This window comes from Sarcophilus harrisii, chromosome 1 (assembly GCF_902635505.1).
Source record: "Sarcophilus harrisii chromosome 1, mSarHar1.11, whole genome shotgun sequence".
Lineage (NCBI taxonomy): Eukaryota > Metazoa > Chordata > Mammalia > Dasyuromorphia > Dasyuridae > Sarcophilus > Sarcophilus harrisii.
In genome coordinates, this window is record NC_045426.1 from 124,062,190 (window position 1) to 124,082,912 (window position 20,723).

The window sequence follows — 20,723 nt, forward strand, 5'->3', positions numbered from 1 at the left end:
TAAAGGGTCCTTCTGGACCACTGGGGCTGGCACTACAGATCATCAGGGGCACATTCCCCAACTGGGGTCTTCTTCATGCAAGAGACACACACAACGGGGATGGGAGAAGAGGGGGAGAAGGGAGATGGTGGAGCTTTGACCTCTCAGCCTCAACTTCCAACTTAGGAAGAGGCGGCTGGGCGAAGGACCTCCAACAGTCTGTCGCCCGGGGGCCGAGGAGCAGGGCAAGGCCAACCTTATCTGCCCTAAGAGCAGCGCTGCCTGTGGGAGGGAAGCGACAGGCTTCTGAAGCGTCTGGAGGAAAAGACGGGTGAGTCAATGTCACATTGGACCTAACGGAATCAGACTGCCGGGCAGGAAGGCCTCCGAAAACCACCACCCCAAGTTCTGACTCTGGAGTCCACCCCTGGGGCTCCTCCCCTTCTCTCTCAAGTGGGGGGGGAGGGGGGGGAGAGAGGCAGGGGCGCCTGGAAGGGAAAAGGACACAAGATGACACGAGGCTCTGGTTACAAAGTTTATTCAGATAAAAATAGCACCAAACCCTCCCTCCTGGACGGTGGGGGCACCTCGCCCCTGACCCCAGGAGGGCGGCTTGGAACCCACCTCTACAGTCCGACAGAGGCAGAGGAAAAAGATCTTCCCTCCCTGCACAAAGCTGAGGGCGCCTGTCCCGTGGTCTTCCAACCACCTGCCCCCGCCCTGATCCAGAATCATTCCCTGACCAATATCGATGTGCATGTAGTGCGTCTGTGTGCGTGTGTACCCGGAGGGAGAAAGGGACAAACCTCAGCCACCGTCCCACTCCTGTGGTCCCAGCGCTGTGGGCCACAGTCCAGGCTGCTGGGGTCCCTCAGAGTCCTGCCCTGCCCAACGCCCACCTATCCCCCTAAGGGGACCAGAACACAAAGTGGCCTCAGGCCATAGTCCACTCAATCAGATGAGCACACTGGACACCGGGACCTTGGTAGAACGGCCACGCTGAGGGACCACGATCCGATCATCTGGAGGGGACACGTCCCTCACGAGTCCTGGGGAGAGAGGAGGGCCGATGAGATCCGAGAGGGGACAAGGGACAAGACATGGGCATGCAGGGAGACAGGGCAGGAACAGATGGGCAAAGACAGGGAAGGGTGAGGGGCCTGGGAGAAAGAGGGAGTGGGAGACAGGCATAACCTGGGGGGGTGGAGAGAGGAGGGAGAAGACAAAGCTATCTCAGGGAAGGGAGAGCTGGAGATGGAGACCGAGGTCTCTGCTGTGCCCAGAGCTGAGGCCTGAGATCGCTAGGGAGGAAGCTCACCTTGCACATGGAGCTGAGCTCTCTTTCGATCACCTTCAATATACATGGCAGTGCCCAAGAAAGCAGCACCCCCAAGTGCCCCAACAAAGGCACAAAGCATGAGGGAGAACTGCAGGGCCCGGAACTGGGAGAGGAAGGAAGGGGGCCAGTCACGGCGCAGACGGTCAGAAATCTAGGAGAGGGGAGAGAACAAGCAGCGGTCAAAGACTTGGGGGGCTGGAGGAGTGGGTAGGGCTGAGACACCTTCTGCTAATGGGGCATGGAGGTAGTCACAAATAAGGGGAAGCAGGACAAAAGTGGAGAGATGGGGTGGGAGGGCCGGGGGGAAGTAAGAGTGGCAGAGAGAGACAAGAGCAGAGTGGGACAGAGGCAGAGGGACACAGGGTGAGGGATGGGCAGTCACATCAGCTGGAGGAGGAGACAGAGACGGTGAGATTATCTGCACCATCTGCAACTTGCTGTCTCACATTGGCTCAAATGCTGCTTCGAGCTGTATTCTATTAGTTTTATCTCCCTACAAAAGTTCCAGACCAAGAACCATGCTGTCCTCTCCTACCGAATCGGCACTGGGAAGGACTTCAGAGATCATGCAGAGATGACACAACCCCACCTGAAAAGTTCCCTAACGTGCACCTCCAGTCTTCATTTGAAGAAGCCCAAGGATGGAAAGCTCATCACCTTACAAGGCAATTCATTCAATTTTTGGGAAGCTTTTTCTTTCATCAAGCCAAGAATCTGCCTCCTTCAGTTTAGAACACCACACATAATCTCCTTTCCACATGAGAGCTCTTTGCTCCTCAGAAGACAGTGGATGCAGCAGCGGTTGCCAAAATCAGACCCAAAATCAGATGGGGAATCTCTCTCCTGCCCTGTCCCAGCCTCAATGCTTCCTAACCTGCTGGGCCCAGATGACCCAGCCAGGGCTAAAGCCTCCCAGAAGATTCACACTCACCAGCCCAATGAGGTAGGGGCTCCCAGCATCCCCCAACAGATGGGACAGAACAATCTGGAAGGCTTCCGCTGTTGATCGGCGTGTGGGAATGACTACATACTAGGTAGGGAATTGAGACTCAAAGTTAGATTTCACAGGAGGGTCAGGGTTGCTAAGAAGAAAGATCCAGGGGGGGAGGGGGAGAGGGGGCAAACTTGGCATTCCACCGATACTTTCTGAATAAAGTTGCTCTGCCCAAACTACACAGAGGGAGACAAGAGAATGGCCGCCCTCCTTATAAGACAGGTGAAGTGCCTGACCCACTGAGGGATTTGAGTTCCCTCCCAAGGGCAGGGACGGCCTCCATTGGTCACCCACACGTGGGAAGCAACCAACCAACAAAACAGCCCCACCAGGGAGAGCAAGATGGGGTCACGGGTCCGTTCTCACAGTAGGACAGGACAAAGCCACAGACCCATGGGACCAGAAGCCTCACCAAGATCTCTCTGACAAAGTGCTAATTAGAACAGTCACCACCTATGTCAGGTCAGAGACAGGTCACCCTCTCACCAGCAGAATGTCTGCTACGATGGCCCAGTTCATGGACAGCAGAATCTCTCCAATGAAGATGAAAACCTGAGGCGAGAAACTGGACATCAGGGAGTAACTCGGAAAGATTATTAGCAGCTCTCTGCCTTTCTAGTTTTTCTTGACCCAGGTGAGAAGGTGTGGGATTGAGGCTGGGGAACAGGAGTTTTGTGCCATGTTCCATTCCCCACCCCCCCGCCCCCGGCTCAAGGTTGCTGCGGGAGGGCTGTGTGGGTGCTCCTGTATGTTGGTTGAGGGTTGGGTGGCACCTGGAAACGAGGAAAAACTGAGGACACTCACATAAGTAAGTATAATGCTGTCTTGAGCACAAGCCAGGGCCAGGAACAGAAATGGGGCAGAACCCAGCAATCCGGCTGCACAGACCAAGGGATCAGCCCTGGGGTTGGTGCGGCGAAGATAACGGCTGATCTCTACCCCTGAAGCCACTCCCAGAATCCCAGTCACACAGGTGATCAGCCCAAAGATGAGACTGGGAAGGAGAAAAGAGGAAGATGAGGGGAGCTAGGGGCCCACGTGTGTATAAAAGATCTTCTCATCCTCAAAGGCCAGGACACTGCTGACACTAGGTACAAGTGAGAGTTCCGCCTTGGCCTACACCAACTTCTGGAAACTGTGGCTCTTCCCTGGGCCAGCTCAGCTTCCGGTCCAGCCTTCATCATTTCTACAGAGTTTTAGAGCCTGACCCTGTGAAATGGGCAAATTCATTCTCATTCTATAGATGGCGACACTCAGGTTGAAACAAGTAACTGGCCAAAGATCACATGTAACATATTTGAAAAGATTTGAACTCAGTTCTTCCAAATTCATGTTCCTTCCACTCTCTGAGTTGCTTCCTACTTTCTAAATCTTCAATTTTCTCAAACCCCAGCCAGACTTCTCAATGAGTTTCCTGAACCTTCCTGGTCCCTGTAACTGCCTGGCTCCTAAGGCTCAAAAGACTTGCAACATCTTGTCCTTCATTACTCCCTTCTTAGCCTACTGTGACAAGATGCCCAAATCTGACATCTGCTCCTCCCTGTCCCTTTTTACCAGCTGCCACATGCATACCAATCCCCTGCAGAACAGGGGAAGGAAGGACCATTCATCCTGCCAGGTTGACCCACAAAAGAAAAACATGAATGCAGAGTCCCTTTCCATGTCCACTCCCCACTCCTAGAATCCTCCGATACCTGTCTGAAGAGGAGCAGGAATCTCCAGGGAGGCAGGGTGGAGTCTCTCCTAAGACAACTCGAGCTCGGAGCAGGAATGCCGGTGCCCATAGAGCCAGGGACCCCGTGACAAAGGCCACAGCCGTGAATCCCAGGGAAGAGAGCACAAAACTGGGACTGTGGGAGGCAGAAGATAGAGTTCACAACAGTCACCTCCCATCCCTCAACAACATTCAAGACAAGGATGAAAGTTAATTCAGAGTAAGAGAAAATGAAAGGACAATAAAAGTTGGCTGGGGATCATCTGGTACAAATGACACTCTTAAAAGGCAAGGAGACAAAAGATAAAGCTGTTAATGCTCCTACCCCCATCCCCACACAAAACTTCAATCTAGTTATTTAGCCACTAAACGGTGTTATTATTTCATGGCTCCTGCTTCCCACAAGTGAGAGTCAGAATCCACACATGATAAGATCTGACTTGATTTTACAATAAATACGTAAGATCCTCCTTAAAGGACTAAGGAAGTCCAAGAGGTATGAATCGAGGGTTAAACAAAAATCCTAGGGACAGGGTAGCTAAGTGGTCCAGTGGGTATAACCCCAGCCCTGGAGTCAGGAGGTCCTGACTTCAAATCAGGCTTCAGACACATGACCCTGGGCAATCACTTAACCCTGGTTGCCTTGAGCCCCTTTCCTCTTCCCCCCAAAAAGTCCTTAAGACTCACTTCCGCACCAGAGCCCGCAGATCAGCCCACCAAGAGGTGGGACTCAAGGGAGGGGTGTCTGAATGGCGTTCCACAGCTCCACGAGGCGGTTCCCTCACTACCAGGAATAACAGCAATACCGCTATCATCCCGAGGCCTGGGGTCACCTAAGGGGAGACAACAGTCTCCAAGACCTCAGAAACAACTGGAGGCTGCAGCTTGTGCACACATGCATGCATTTATGCATACATCCATGCACATTTCCTATTGGTGAGGAAAACTTTGGAAGAAGGTCAAATGAGACTAACAGTCTCAGAAAGGATAATCTGTGCACCCCCCCCCCCGTCCATCCCCGATGGAGGACTCACCCTGAGTGCCCAATGCCAATCTCCAGCCACATCCTTCACCTTTGAGCCTGCGATATAACCCAGACCACTGGATAAAAGATTAAGGGATGCAGGTTACAGGATACCCCACAGAGAAGTTTCTTCTCTCCCCAGATGAGGTTAGCATCTTAACCCAGACTAGTTTTTTGTCTCTTGTTCTCCCAACCTGGAAACAGAGTTCTAGTTCCTCTTACTTTTTCTCCCCCATGAACTCACCTGCCCACAGGGATGGCAAAGTAGAAGATACTGAGCATTCGACTCCTCTTATCAGCTACAAAGAGGTCAGCAATGAGGGTGGGGGCAATGGTAGAATAACTGGCCTCCCCAACCCCTACAAGGCCCCGAGTAAAGAGAAGTAGCCAAAATCTCTAAGAAAAAAGAAAACCAAAAAACAAATATTAGACATTCTCCATCTCGGAAAGTTTCGTAGGATCTTTACCGACTTCTCTGGCTCTTCAAGCTTCTTGGCAAAGCAAAACGATCAAACAAAATCTATTTGAAATGCTGATTTAGGAGTTATTTACACAAAAATGATAGCTGAAACCACTTAGGTAGGCACTTCAGTTCACTAAGGGAGAGAACAACAAGAAAAGAAAATCAAGGACAAAGCCTTGGGGAATGCCAACGTTTATGGTGTGGGAAGAGGAAGAAAAAGTGAAGTGTGGGTGAGAACGAATACCCCTATAACTTGGATGTTCTCAGGTAATAAGAGTAAACAAAGACAAAGCTACTTAAGTGACACATGAGTTTGTTTTAGCTAGGCCCCATACAGACCACCAATAAATGTGCTTTGAGAGCGGGGCCAGAACCAAGGGATACTTATTCACCTCTCTAGGGATGAACGAAGAACCCAGAGTCACCAGTGACCAGAAGGCAATCCCACCACACATGAGGTACTTCCTGTTATATCTGTCACCCAGGTAGCCAAACACAGGGGCCAGGACCATGTAACTGGAAATAAACACTGGAGAAGAGACAGAAGGATTAAAACCTCCCATTAGAATGCCCCGTCTCCCGCCACACACCCCCCTCCCCCCCAAAGACCCCATAGGGAGAAAAAATGTTCTCAGACCTCGGAGCACTTCTCATGCTGAAAGCAGCTGAGCCTACTCACCAGTCTGAATGAGACCAGAGCTGCTATCGCCAATACCAAAGAACTGCTCGATGTCTGGAAGAACACCTGAAAACCAGCACAGCGCAAGGACAGGTGGTGAGGGAAGGACAACATCCTTGGATTCCGGCTTATCTCTCTCTCCTTACCAGCAACGGGATCACCTCCTCGAGCCCCTGGTCCTTTCTTGGCGGCCTCCAAATTCAGTTTGATGTTTTGTGAGACCATTATATACAAAGGGTGCGGGACACAAAGCAGAAATTAAATAGCTCCAGCCTTCAAGGACGGGCAGTTAGGCGGGGGAGTGGGTAGCCTACACCAGCCGGAGGCGGGAAGACTGCTCTTCCTGGGCTCACAATCACTGGCTGTGCAACCCGGGGAAGGGCCTCATCTGTGAAATGAGCTGAAGAATGAAATGTCAAGCCCCCCGAAGCCCCAAAGGAGAGCAGGAGTCAGCCACAGCTGAGGCCGCAAGGAGCCGGTGGTGTTAGAAAAGACCTTCCAACCCGATTACCTGCCACGGTGAAACGGTCCATGTAGTTAAGCAGGTTGACATAGCAAAGCACGCCCACGATCAAAGTTGCGTGTCTGGGGGCGATGCCGGTTATCAGCTGGAGCCCTTCCGCGTCCCGGGGCTCTGGCCCCGCCAAACGCGCAGTCTGGCCAGGCGCCGGGGCCGGGCCCCCCACTCCTTCTCCTGTGTCGTCTGCTTGGCTGAGAAAGGGGGCCGTGTCCGGCTGGCCCAGCAGCGCCGACATGGCTGCCCTCGGCCCGCTCCCCCGGGGCCACTCGTCGGGCCGCCGCCGGGCGCGGCTGAGGTAACCTACAAGAGGGAGCCGCGCTCACCGCCCCGAAGGCGACCACCGAGGGAGGGCCCGGGGAGCGCCTCGGAAGCTGGTCCGGCTCCCAAGGCCCCAAGCGGCTGGTCCCGTGATCTTCGCCCAGAAAAAGGCCCGGACCCCTCGCCGAGGGCGCCGCAGCGGGGTCCGAGCCGGGAGGGGGGCCCGGGTCCGGGCAGCCCCACCTACCCCGAGGGGCGCACGGCTCCTGCCGTCCGCCTGCTCTGCGGCCACCGCCGCGCCGCTGCTGCTGCGCCCGTGGAACGCTCAGGATCCGGACAGCGGCGCAGCCGCCGCCATGATGGCTACGCACGAGTCATGTGACCCCCACCGTGCGTGGGCGCGGGGGGGGGAGCCTGGCCGAGACGTCACGTGGCGGGCTGCTGACAAGCCAGGCACGCGTTGCTATGGCAATAAAGGGGCTGGTTCCAACCTTTCCCCAAGCACTTCCTGAGGCTTCCTCGGTCCGCCAGCGTGGGGTAGCGGCGGCTCCGGCTCCCGCGAGTTGGGATGTTGTGACGCTCTGCGGGCCGGACGAGTGCCTCGGCCTCCGGAGAGCCCTTGCAGGGGGAAGCCGCCCAGGATTCCCCTCTTAACGTGCGCTGTGGACGCGCAGGCTGGGAGATGAGCGCGGATCCCCCACGCCCCGAGCGCCTGCCCCAAACTGCAATGTTTCTCGGCCCGGGCTCGTGGGCGCCCCGCCGCGGTCGCTGGGGGGGAAACCGTGTGGGAAAGGGGCGGTTCTTAGCACTTCCTGCCCACAGTCGTGCCCCCTTCACCCCCCCAGCTGAATGTTACCCGCCTTTTAAAGCCCAAATCAAAGTGCTACCAGGATTATTCCTTGACACTTTTAGGAATGATGATCCACCCCTTGCCTAATACTTGCCATACAACTTATCTGGGCTATTTCACTACATATAAATGTTGTTAGTGCTGAGATCCGGCAAAATCCTCCCCTGACGCCTCTAGGTGATAGGGAAGTAACTTTTCTCAGCCTCTTTGGCAGCAGGGAACAAATTCCAAAGTTCTGCAAAGCTAGAAGGGCTTTAAGGGCCCGACGCTGACGGCTGACCAAAGACTTACCCTTCTAATTAAGAAAAGCTCGTTTTTAGGCTGGCTGTAGGGCGATAAGGTTTTCATGCACAGTAATTCCAAAAGATCTTTTAAATCTCAGAAATTGCATGTTGTGAAATAGTTCCCAAATCAATAAAACTATAGCTGTTAAAAATATTGATTAGTGTCACTCCCCCACTAAATTCTAGGCTCTGCAAGGAAGGGCATGAGTCATGTCTTAACCTTCCTACTCCTCTCCCCTTATCACTACCAGTGTCTAGCACAATACTGAAAAGAGAGATGAGGTGTGCTGGGTAATCACAGGGGTAAAGGTGGAAGAGGTCATAAGCCACAGGATGACCCTCCTACCACCAAAAGACTGTTCAGCAAACCACCCAATTTCATTGAACACTCTCCTCTCCTGCCCCTAAATATCATTAAACCCAAAACCTAACCAAGTGACCAGGCTTTGACTCTTCCTGTCCCCCCTCCCACCAATGAGTTCCGTGAAAACCCTGGAGGAATTACAGTTCAAATCCAAAATCCAAATTACATTTTATTTTAAATCCAGTTACAAAAATGACTGGGTTCACAAATTAAAATTTGGAAACAAGAGGTCTTCAATGTATCTTCATACCCCAAGATCCAAAATAATCAGTGCAAGGAGAAAGAGGTCAAAGGACACATGAACACATATATACAGGGGTAGCTGGAACTCAAATAATCCTTCGGTTAGCAGAAGGCAACTAAGATGCACTCATAGAAACTGACAAGAACAAATACTAGAATAGCAGCTCCACACCTGGTTCATCCGTGAAAGAAGAGTAAGGGGCAAATGACAAGAGAAATGGAGGAGGAAAGGGGAGGTCTTTCTCAGATCTAGCTTTAGGGCAACTGGAAGACAGGAGAGAAGATGGAAAAGGAAGACTAGAAGAGCAGACATTCTCCTTTGATTTTTGAAGAGTCCCAGCTTCATATCTCACTCTGAAGGCAGGGAAGGAGGGAGAAGGCGGAACACTGCACTTCAACTCCGAACTTCAATGAGGTCTTCTTGTTCCATGCCTAATTCTGCTGGGGTCCCTTGGCCCGAAAGCTTCTCACCATCAAAAAAGAAAGAGAGCTTATGTCCTTTGAGTCCCATGGCCTCTGCATAGTGAGACATCAGTGTTCTAAGAGGAGCACCCTAAATAAAGAAAGTACCATAAGTCAGAAAGGAAAGATTGTTGGGGTTTGGGTAGAGAAATGACAAGTTTTGATGGGAGTAGAATTACAGTAAATGTCACTGACATATGAAAGAGGCCTTGGACAAGATACTTCTTTGGTGTGTTTCCTCCTCTGTAATGAAGGATACTAACTATAATCCAGAAGAAATAAAACTTATTTTAAGAGAAATGTTATGTTATAAAATAAAAAAAAAGTCAAATATCTATGAATTAACATATCACTATACAAGAGGCAGATACAAAGACAATCCCCAAAGTAATTTTTATGGAAAATGGTTAGGTTATAGCACAAGTTCCCAAATTGGCAGACTTAATATAACAATCAAAATACCTCTAGATTTCATAAATTAGATCAGAATAAAATTTCTATAGTAAAATTAAGAATATCCAGAATTATGATTTTAAAAAATTGATAAGAGGAAATTAGCACACATCTCCAACTGTAAAATAGTTAACTTACAAAATTGGAACGGAAAAAGATAGGCCAAAAAGAATAAAGAACTCAACACACAGGTTTTTTAAAAACAAGAGGGTTAAATTAGCTGACCTCTAAGCTTTCTTCCAGTTTCAACCTTCTATGATTAGGTAAAGTAGAGGGCCCTGAAGTCAGAAGAAAGGAAGGCAAGAATATCAGCCACAGAAAGACTCTTCCTTTTCTCACTTTTTAAGACAAAATTGAATTTGGAAAGGACAGTCACTGGGTGTCTTATCAAAAAAGATTCAGTCTCAAGAGTAGTAGAAGTTTGTGAAGATGCTGAGGTGAATGGAAAAAAAGATTTCCAACCCCCACTTACCCGGGGTACAGTGATCTCCAGGACCTGGTGTTTCTCTTGCCCCTGAACCCTGAGCCGAAGTTCCTCTCCTGATTCTGACTCTTTCAAAGGCTCAGGAGTACTGGACAGGACTACACAATCTTGTAAGAAGAGAAAGGCAAGGAAGTAAAGGGACTTAGCAGGAAGTGTGGGCTCCTCCTTTAAACTTTTTTTTTTTTTTTGCCTGCAGCAATTGGGGTTAAGTGACTTGCCCAGGGTCACACAGCTACAAAGTGTTAAGTGTCTGAGGCCACATTTGAACTCGGGTCCTCCTGAATTCAGGGTTGGTCTTCTACCCATTGAACTACCCAGCTGCCCCTTCCCCCATAAACTTTCACGCTTCCCTGTGATGCAGCCCCACAGCTACCTCCACTTACCAATGATGTCAGCTACTCCAATCTTTAGAGAGCTGAGGGTGGCACTAGGGGAGAGTTCTACTTCTCGGAACAGCAAAAGAATTCGGGCAGAGGATACTCCTAATCGGGACGCCATGTGATCCACAACAACCTGCAAGGGCTCATCCTGAGAAAAAAAGAGGAAGAATAGGGAAATGTTTTCATGCCCCACTGTAGCACAATCAGAATTCATATCTACCTTTCCGCCTGCCTGTCCCCTGAACTAAGGACCAAGGAAATCATGCCAGTTACTTGGCCCCACGTTTCCCCAAATTAACCCATTATAATTAGTCCCCAGTACTCACCGTACTGAGAGGCAATTTGACAAGGTCAGCTCGGCACCTCACTTTAAGAGTTAAGTGTCGGGGGCTCTCCCTGACATTGGTCTCCTCCACCAAGATCACTTCATCTTCAGAATTTTCAGAAACATGGTCTTTAGATGACAGGGGGCTTAGGTAAGATCGGAGACCCTGCAAGCGCTTATTCACCTCCCTATAGGGTCAGAAAAAGGTATCAATGATTCACCCATTAAAGCATCAACTACTTTCAAATCAGTGAATTCTACTATGTTCTCCAAAACAGCTGCTGTCCAACCCTTACTACTAAGGGTGAGAAAGACTTCACCTTATCTTCCCAAGGGCTCTTGGGGGTTTCCTGGATCGTCCTCGGTACCGGGGAGGGGGAGAAGGGGAAGAAGAACTGTCCCGCACCCTGAAGGGAAAATATAGAAAAGAAAATGGGTAATAGATCACAGAGCAGTCAATGATAAAGAGAAAAAGAAGTCCTGGTGCCTGGGTCTGTTCATGAAAATTTTCCCAAACCCAGATATCCCATTATATTCTACCCTTCAGCCCTTCTTGGGTCCCAGGGAACCTGCCAACCACAGGTGGCCAACACCAAACATTTTGCCATTTTCAAGTATTCTGCATACTCACAAAAAATGGTTTTCCTCTTCATCATTAGTTTTTTGATTCTTTTCTGTAGAAGAAACTGGCAAAGGGATGGTCTCAGAAAGGGGTTTATCAGAATCCAAATCCAGAGCTGAAAGAAAAGGGAAACCATAGATTAAGAGGCAGTAACAGAGATAAAATCTGGAGAGATAAATGAAAGCTTCCAGAAAGTCCAAAGCTCCTGCTGCTTTCAAGAGCTGAAGACTGCTTCACAGAATTCCTCGTCCTGAGAACCATCCCAACTCAAAATCGCAGCTTAACCATTTCTCTCAACTACAAAGACTGTCCTGATTCTGCCTGTCTGTACTGCTCTTCTACTCTTAGCCAAGGTGGAATCCTATGACAAATTACAAAATGTGTTCACACCTCTCCCTTCTACTCCTACTTCTCTTATCCCCAAATATGTGTTATTCAGGTGAAAAATGGTTACAATGAATATCATTTTGCAGTCTGAGGGCTATGTGTAGGAGCTGTACTACGTAATTTGCCTTCAAGGGTTCAGAAGCAGATTTTACAATTTTAAAATAAATCTGAAAAATTAGGAAGCTGAATTATTAGCAGAGTTGTGAATTGGTCTATTCTAGAAAGCAATGTGGAATTATGTTTTTTAAATGACTAAAATAGTCATATCCTTTAACCCAGAATTATTCTTGGTCAGCATAACATCAAAGAAGTCATAAAGACAGTTCCCTTTAGGTCAAAATACTAATAGTATTACTCTTTGTGGTAGCAAAGAAGTAGAAATTAAAGAAATACACATGTAGTACATGAATGCAATGGAGTACTGCATCATAAGGAACAATGAAGATGAATTCTGTGAAGCATAAGAATAACTCGTGCAGGACGATGTAGTATCACAAAAATAATATAAATGATTTAGCATAGCAAAATATATAATGCTTACCAATTTTGTTTACAATAATAACTCAGCCTTCTCAAAACCAATCTGAGGCTGTATAAAGGGTAAGCTCATGGAGATCAAGGCAGGCTGCACTAGTTTCATTATGAACAGAACTTCCTCTATACAGATTTCAGAAAAAATAAATATCTAGGTTGTTAAAAAAATTTTTGAATACAGAAATGCCTTTCCAGAAATACAGATGGCTCAATACCCTTCATTGGCTATGGAAAGAAAAGGGGGGGGGGGGGGGGGGGGAGAGAACATCCATTGCCTTAGGCATTCAAGTGGAGATAGAGAAAAAAATTATGATGCAATTTCTCAACAGAAACAATTAAAAGATATTTATGGCAAGTATAACAATCTATATTTCTCCAAGAAATTGTGAATGTTGATGACCTAGACCAACAAAAACCTGATAAAGAAACATTAAAGAGGTAACCCTGGAGAGGTCTACATCTTACAAAACATACCAATTCAAGCAGCAGGTATACTAGCCCGAGTTCAGTACAAGAGGTACACACTGTCTCAGCAAGAAATGGCTTGCAACTTTAGAGCTAAGCAAAGATTTGCACAGATGGTGGAACTGCAAAAAAAGATACAATAGAACCTCCAAGATTCAAAATAAGAAAATTCCTGACTGATCTTCTCCTCCTGCAGCTGTCATATATTCTCCTAGTCAAAAGATGATTGTAAAGAAACAGAAGTGGAAAATTTCTCCTTGTATTTAAAACTGGAAAAATGCAAAGGGTTAATATATTCTACCAGACAAATGTCTGACTACTGATGAGGACTGCAGACAGCTAATTTAATGAAAACTTTGCCAAGTTTGCTAAAGCACTCTACATTGCTGACAGAAAGGCTGGTGAAGTGGTAGAGATGTAAGTTCAAGAACAGAAAAAGATGCTACAACAGGAAAAGTAGGAACATGAAATTTCAAGAGATGAAAAGCTATGAAAGCTATGCAAAGAACTGAAGGTAGGGAGGCTTAGGAACAAGGTGAAACAGGACAAGATAAGATACAAAGAGAAAAATGACGACAATCTTTCCATGGCAGCTCCTAATAAGACCAAAACTACAGAGAAATGAGAGTTGAGAAATCAGTGAAGTTACTGCTTTTGGTATACCCAACCCTTGGACTTCTGATGAAGCTCAGCAAGATCAGACACTTTTCAACAAGACCAAGAGTATGAGCCAGTAATTTTGCTGGTAGAAAGGATGAAATAACATTTATGATCAAGCATAAAGACAAGGCAAAGATGTGTGGTCCAAAATATCCAAGCTTAGAAAAATCTGGACAATATGTATGTGAAACCTGAATAAACATTTACAAAACTGTACCCAATAAGAGTTTTGGGGCTCAGATTACAGGTATTAGGTCTGGACAAATTTTTTAAAGAAAGGTCTAAAAAAGCCTTAGGCAGCAGCTACCCATGAACATGAAGGCAAGAGGAATCGAAGACCAACAAGGAATCTCTTAAATGAGATCTATGACTATTCAAAATAGTTTGGCTTAACTGTTGTCTTGAGTAAAGTTCAATAAAAAATACCCTAAGGCAGGTTCTCTTCAAGGAAGATAACAATTTATAAATATGGTGCCAAACCTACTAATGAAAGGGTCAGTGGCTTGCACTGGTTTCTAGCTAAAGACAAAGAACTGGAAATTCAACTCCTTTTTATAAGCAATGAGCAAAAAACAAAGCAGGTAAGGAAATTATACCATTGGCTATGAGATTGACACCATCATGGGGGTGAAATCAAGATGGTTACATTAAGAACAGTGGCCACGCATGCACCCACAATCAGGGCTACTCCTCCACCTTGAAGGAATGCTTTGTAAATTGATGGGGCCCAGCTGTATCCCTAGATCATTAATATGGCCTGGGAATAGCATATTCATGGGCTCCTGGGAATAAGATAAAACTACTTTGCACGGGATAAGAATGAGGCTAAAATGGGGCCAGGTCAGCCTGCATGCTCTCAAGACAATATAAAATGTCCTTGGAGTTTTCACGAGCTGATTATAAGGGATGATATGTTTCCTTTGCACCATGATTTACAGGTGGTACTAAAATAACAATTCCCTTAGAATTATGTTTCATGAATACCGAATCTCTAAATGTAGCATAGAGTTTTTCTTCAATTAACAGTGATGGTGGAAACGCTTAGCATCTAACTTCAAAGAGGGAGGCTGAACTTTTGAACTCATGAGCTCCTATACTCAGATTCAGAGAAAAGAGATTAAGTTGCTATGTGAAACATGGAATAAAGAAATCAAACACAAAACATAAAATCAATGCTTGCCTCTTTCACTACTTCCAAGTGGAAAATCAGAGATGAAAAATGCCCAATCCCCTGACTAATGTAATTGTATTGATGATACAGAGGTCATCCAATAATGCATATATGTCTATACACCCCAAATGGACAGTTCAAGTGGGTCCAGAATTGAACGGAAGAATAGCTTGGTTTTGTCTTCCATGAACAAGCTTCGAAATACCTACTCAAGTATGAAGATTTGTCACCATTAGTGATATTCAAAACATGGTACCACAGACTCTGAAGGCAAATCCCCTAAGAGTAACTACCCTCAAAATTCCCATTACCAAGTGTCCTCCTTTTTCACCTTGTTATTTTCTGTCCCATGGCTGCTCTACCACTCTCCAAACTAGACCTCAAGAGGCCACGCATGGTCATGCATTCTTTTGTGGCACTATTAGTTCCTTGAGCTGTTCTTTAGCTTCTTTCTATATCCTCAGGACCCGGCATGTAATAGGCACTTAATGCTTATTGACTAATTGATCTTCATTTTTACCCTACCCATCTTCTGACCAGTAATCAAATCAATTATTTAAAATTTTAAAAAAAAATTTTGAAAAATCAGGTCAATGGGTGGCTAATCACTGTCTCATGACTTCCCATATTTCCCTTGCACCACTCCCTTGGGTGAATCTCTATTAGGATGTAATCTCTTTAAGAGAACTGACATCTCTTTTTTTAATCTCCAGGACAGGTAAATGGATTGAGTCAGCTGCAAAGCCAGAAAGATCTGGGTTCAAGGCCCACCTCTCTAATACTGTGCTCAAGTCAATTAACTCAGTGCTCTAAGCCGGGGCTTCTTAAATTTTTTTCCACTGAAGACTTTTTTCTGCCAGGAAAATTTTTAAGTCGACACCATCTTGAATCTGAGCCAAAGCATTTCAGAACCAAGGCTGCAGTAAAATTGTGTGATACAACAACACAAGCAAACTGTCAGAAATGCCTCAGATTCATTGTCTGATTTTGAATTTTTGGTTTTTGTGCATTCAGAAACCTTTTACTGTTACTCCCTACATTGACCAACAGTTTAAGAAGCTTTGCTCTAGGCTATTTCCTAGGATTATAAATTGGAGTAAAAGTGCTGACCTGTAATAGGAGAGGTCCAGTCCCTACTCTTATGCCAGTGTCTAGGGCTAATAAATAACATGCATGGTATTTATTTAAATCAGTTGACAAATCTGGTTGTTTCTAAGATCTCTTGCATATATCCCCTTCTATCCACTATAACACAGATGGCACAATAGCTCAAGCCCTCATTATCTCTTACCTAGATAATGGCAGTTACCTCCTATTTAGTCTTTCTGCTTCAAGTCTCTCCCCACAATTGCCAAAGTAATTTTTTCTAAGAACAGATCTGACCTATTTCACTCCTCTAACTTAATAAATTCAAGCATTCCCTATCACCTATAAGATCAAATATAAATCCACATGCTTGGTATTTAATGCTTTTTGTAATCTGGCTCACATACTTACCCAGTCTCATCACACATTACTAACCCTCCTATCCTCTCTATCAGTCTTTTTAGTGTTCCTCATACAAGACATCCAATCTTTAGATTCTAGGCCTTTACACCATGGAAATTCACTCCCTCATCTTTGCCTCTTAAAATCCCTAGTTTCTTTCAAAACTCAGATCACATGCCACTTTCTACATTAAACCATTTCCTATTTTCCCCAAATGTTAATGTTTTTTTCTGCAAAGAATTAGTGAATAGCTCCTTTATATGGCTCTCTATAAATGCGTCATCTCTTCTTGTGGAATTCAAAATCCTTTAGGACAAGTACTGTTTCACTTAATCTAAGGCTGTTACGTACTAGCTAAATTAATTTATCTATACGTGGTTTTCCAATGACGCCCACTATATAAGGACACTAACTTGTCCTGTGAGCTCAGATTTATTACATTGTTTTATCATATTTTTGTGATTAGATATATAGAAAGATACAGATAAGAATCAACCCCCCCCTTAAAAAAAAAATACCCAAATATCCAGGTACCACTTCTTTCCTCCTTGCCCTAAGCTACTCTCCCACTCAGGGACAACTATGCCTGTTCAAACAATAAATTCCTTTGATAACGCTCCATCCCAGGGATATGAAGGCACTGTTGGGTGGAGTTGTGAACTGCTCCAGCCACTCTGGAAAGCAATTTAAAAGCAAGCCCCCAAAATGATCAAACTGACTTAGCTATACTATGACTAGGCCTCAAAGAAAAGGACACCTGAAAGTTTCTATAGCATTTTTCTTGGAAAACTGGAAACTGAGACGTCTAATAAGGGAATGGCTAAATCACTGGTGGCATATGATGTGAATAGTAATGCAATATTGTGCCAAAGGAAGCGACACAATGGGCAATTTTAAAAGAAACTAAGAATACTTTTTATAAATACTGGTAAAGAGCTTCTTGATGCAGAGACCGGTTTTGGGGCTTGGCTAACGAGGAAATGGGGGGATTTTTTGTTTGCTTTAATTTGCTCAAGAAGAAAAGGAATAGAGTATTGGAAGGGGTGGATTAATATTTTAAAAATTACTTGTTGCTTGAAAAGTAAAAGTCAAAAACTGTAAAGAGGACATCCTGTCTATCATCAGTCAATAAGCATTTATTCAGAGCCTACTAATAGGCTTGGCACAGGAAGGAATTCAGAGGATACAAGAAGAGGCCAAAGACAATTCCTGCCCTCAAGGAGCTCACACTCTACGGGGGGAGGTGACAAGTGTATGCAAATAAGCTCTGCGGGGACAAATAGGAAGTGAGGGGAGGGGCTAAGAGTAAGCGCGATAGGGCGAGGCTTCCCAGCGCAGCCTGGCGCCCGGTGACCCTTTGCCGGAGCTGCAGCCCGCCAGCCTGGCCTGCCTGCCCAGTTGGCCTCTGCCTCCCCAGACCCCCCATCTCACCTTCCCCGCTAGGGCTTCCGGAGAACACTGGCTGCCTAAGATCCTTGGGGAAGAAGCGGAGGCTGCTCTTCACCTACAGACCGGTAGGGCGCGGGCACTGGGTCGGTCACCTAGCCTGAGACACCCGCCCATGCGCCCACAGCCTCCCCACGTCCCCGTGGCAATTCGTTCCCCTCCTCCCGAGGGCCTCCCCTTCCAAACCTCTCAGAGGACGCGGGTAACTGGTCCCCTCCCCTCCAGAACCCCCACCTTGCCCGAATACACGGGGACCGCGGGGGCCTCCCCTGCCCCCAGAAGAAGGCGCCGCCGCCGCGGGGCGGGGGGCCGCAGCCGCAGCCGTTCCGCCGCCCCGGCCCCTTCTGCCTCACTGTCGCTGTCGCTATCGCTGTCGAGGACTCGGCAGCGGCCTCGGCCGCGTCTTCCACCCCTGGAAGAGGCCGGACCCTGGCCGCCCCTGGCACCGCTCGCGCCGGCCTCTCCGTCGCTGCCGCTGTCGCTGATGAGGTCCACCACCACGGGATCCTGCGGACAGAGGGGAGAGTGTCCGACTGGGCCTCCGCCCTCCGCGACCTCTACCTCGCACCCACCTCTCCGCCTCACGGTCCCGGCTCACCAACGCGGCCATCGCGCCCGCCCCGGAACAAACAAATCTACAGGCCGATGGAGCTGCTAGTCAACGCCGGCCCCGCCCTCCCGTCCTCTCCTCGGCTCCTCATTGGTCGCGGTCTGCTCCCGTTGGATAACGTTCCCCGCTGCCTCAACTCTCCTTTGTCATCACAGGCTTTGCGAACAAAGATTGGCCGAACTTCATTCTAAATACATCCGCGGCCTTCTTTTCCCGCCTCCGCCGCAGGCTCTGAGCTCGAGGATTGGCTCGGCTGCCGGCCTTTTTCTTGCCTCACAATAGGGCCTCTACAGCGAATAATTCCCTTTTTAGTGTCCGGCCTCCTAGTGATTCGTCGACGAGACAGCTCCCACCCCTACCTGATGGGCCCCAGGCTTACTGGGAACTGTAGTTCCGGAGCAAGACTAGGGGGACGCCGTCGTGGGTGATCGCACTACACATATACGTCATGGCGTAGACCGAATGAGATTACAAATCAATGCAAATTTTGATGTGCTCCAGGATGCACTTAACATTATTTCTTAAAGTCTTTGTATGCCTGGAGCCTGGCGTGTCGACGGCATTTATTAGACGCCTATTGAAGCGCGCAGGCTTCAAGCACGGGCCTCGTACCCCGAGGCGTAACTGGAGCTGGTTCTCGGGGCTCAGCGCAGGGGGCACTGACCGCCCTTTCTCTCTTTCAGCCGCACAGAATAATTAGTTAACATAAAGTGGCTTTGGATGGGAGGAGGGGGTAAGAGCGTTTGCTCGGGGTCTGTCTTTCCGTAGTGTCCCAGCGTTTCCTCTCACACACGTTGAACTTGCCTCTAAAAGCTGGCTTCAGGAGGCCTTTGCTCCTCAGACGTTGTTAATCAGAGTACTGATTGGCCGAAATGGCTGGTTCGGCTCTTCCTGCACACCCACCAGAACAAGTGAACCCAAATGCTGACGGCTAGCCCCTTGGCTGCTCCCTGCAGCCTGCCAGCAGGTGGGGCTATTTCTTTCCGAAAGCCACGGTCCGCGCTCTCCCCGCCAAGCACGTCCCCAAAACTGAGCCTTGCACGCCACGGGGTCTCTCGTCTAAATCTGTGTACGTTCCCAACTCGGCGTTCTGCGCCTGGGGGGATGTAACGTTGACTGAAATGCGGGGAAATCCCGTCTCACGGCTAGGAAATCCGAGTCAGATTCCTTATTTCTTCGCAGTATGGTCGGGGACGAAGGATTTTAGTGTGACGGACGTTAAAGATGATCTACTTCACTCAAATGAGAATGTGCAGAAAGTCTTTTACCGCTGTTAAAGGGCTAGGTATCCACCATGGATACAGCGTGGCCCTCGGAGTCAGGAAGGAGGAAAACGCGAGTTTGAATCCTCCCTGAGACACTAGCTGTGTGGCCTACGGTAGCTCTTTCTGCCTTGGTATTCTAATCTGCAAAACGGGGGTAATGTCACAGACCTTCCTGGGTTGTTGTGAGAATAAATGAAATATCTGTCAATAAAAAGTTATTAAAAAAAAAAAGAATAAATGAAATAACATTTTTAAACATTCTGTAAATGGGGGTGGTTGTGTTGTGTTCATAACCAACTCTTCACGACCTAGTGGCCCAAGTTATCGGGTTTTCTTGGCAAAGGTACTGGGGTGGTTTGCCATTTCCTTTTCCAGCGGCTTAAAGCATAAATTAAGTGATTTGCTCAGGATCACACTGAACCACCTAGTTCCTTCATATATAAATGGTAGTTACTATGATCTCATTTATGGAAACCAAATCAGTTCACATTCTCACTAGTCTGAAGTTTTCATCCCTCCCCCAGAAATTAGAGTGGGGATCAGATTTAGAATAGGAACATTGGTTATATTTTGGTGAAGTATCCCCTTTTTTCCCTCTTAGGACCATATTGAAAGGAGAACTCTCAGAGGGAAAGGGCTAAGGAGGGAATATCTTTTTGTTAACCAAAGGTAAATGCCCTCTTCTTTTAGTATGGAGACTATCCAGAAAGATGATCCTTTGGTTTCTCCCAGGATCTGACCTTGTTTTTCTTTCTTGAAAGACTTTCTTCTCCTAGGGTACGCCTCTCAACGATAAATTTCTAGAGTTTCATTTGATGAAAACCCTAGAGAATAAATATGTAAGGTTTATGTCATTGTGGAATTTTGCCTTTTATTTTGTGAATGCCATACATTGTAGGTAGAAAAGATTAGGGGTTCATCAGTAGTGTATGATCTTTCCTCAGACATTGAATGATAGTTCATATACTAACCATGCTATTTCTCCAAGGTAGCTAGGTGATACAATGAGGAGAATGCTGGACTTAGCATCAGAAAAACCTCAATTCAAGTCTCAAACACTTACTAGTTGTTTTGACACAGGACAAGTCACTTAATCTCTGCCTGCTTCATTTTTTTCTCATCTTGAAAAACAACCTCAAAGGGTTAACATGAGGATAAAAAGTGTTAACTTTATAAATGATAGCTATTCAGCACTTTTTATGATAGCAAAGACTTGACAACAACAAAGTATAGCATGTGAATGTCATAGAATATGACATG

At 47.2% G+C, this 20,723-nt stretch overlaps 2 protein-coding genes and 1 pseudogene across 3 annotated transcripts; 1 reads left to right on the forward strand and 2 right to left on the reverse strand.

Moving 5' to 3' along the window:
- Positions 1–501: 501 nt before the first annotated feature.
- SPNS1 (sphingolipid transporter 1 (putative)) lies at positions 502–7,521 on the reverse strand. Its single transcript, XM_003762104.4, has 12 exons — positions 6,704–7,521; positions 6,193–6,258; positions 5,906–6,042; positions 5,295–5,446; positions 5,061–5,127; positions 4,714–4,859; positions 4,007–4,162; positions 3,117–3,306; positions 2,799–2,864; positions 2,250–2,348; positions 1,298–1,469; positions 502–1,028 (listed from the first exon to the last, which is right to left on the reverse strand). Exons 1-12 carry the CDS (start codon positions 6,945–6,947, stop codon positions 934–936), a joined length of 1,590 nt encoding a protein of 529 aa, XP_003762152.1. The 5' UTR covers positions 6,948–7,521; the 3' UTR covers positions 502–933.
- Positions 7,522–8,626: 1,105 nt separating this feature from the next.
- Positions 8,627–19,434, reverse strand: NFATC2IP (nuclear factor of activated T cells 2 interacting protein). Of its 2 annotated transcripts, XM_031962916.1 has the most exons (10): positions 18,187–19,434; positions 17,823–18,095; positions 17,574–17,646; positions 11,447–11,552; positions 11,136–11,222; positions 10,817–11,003; positions 10,494–10,638; positions 10,099–10,217; positions 9,852–9,904; positions 9,160–9,264 (listed from the first exon to the last, which is right to left on the reverse strand). In XM_031962916.1, the coding sequence occupies exons 1-9, from the start codon at positions 18,196–18,198 to the stop codon at positions 9,872–9,874; spliced, it is 1,035 nt and encodes a 344-aa protein (XP_031818776.1). In that variant the 5' UTR covers positions 18,199–19,434; the 3' UTR covers positions 9,160–9,264; positions 9,852–9,871. The 2 variants fall into 2 exon arrangements, with proteins under 2 accessions (XP_031818767.1, XP_031818776.1); XM_031962907.1 differs by lacking the exon at positions 9,852–9,904 and having other exon boundaries at positions 8,627–9,264.
- Positions 12,397–13,571, forward strand: LOC116422855 (annotated as a pseudogene).
- Positions 19,435–20,723: the final 1,289 nt, after the last annotated feature.

What these genes read in the sequence shown, in the direction of transcription:
- SPNS1 (XM_003762104.4), bottom strand. Translation starts at nt 6,947, where the DNA reads ATGTCGGCGCTGCTGGGCCAGCCGGACACGGCCCCCTTTCTCAGCCAA. An exon ending in CTCTGGTCTCATTCAGACTG is followed by an intron (nt 6,043 to 6,192) that starts GTGAGTAGGCTC and finishes TCTCTTCTCCAG; the next exon opens with TGTTTATTTCCAGTTACATG. An exon ending in ATTGGCATTGGGCACTCAGG is followed by an intron (nt 4,860 to 5,060) that starts GTGAGTCCTCCA and finishes GTCTCCCCTTAG; the next exon opens with GTGACCCCAGGCCTCGGGAT.
- NFATC2IP (XM_031962907.1), bottom strand. An exon ending in TCAAATTGCCTCTCAGTACG is followed by an intron (nt 10,639 to 10,816) that starts GTGAGTACTGGG and finishes TTTTTTTCTCAG; the next exon opens with GATGAGCCCTTGCAGGTTGT. An exon ending in TGGAGTAGCTGACATCATTG is followed by an intron (nt 10,218 to 10,493) that starts GTAAGTGGAGGT and finishes TCTTCTTACAAG; the next exon opens with ATTGTGTAGTCCTGTCCAGT.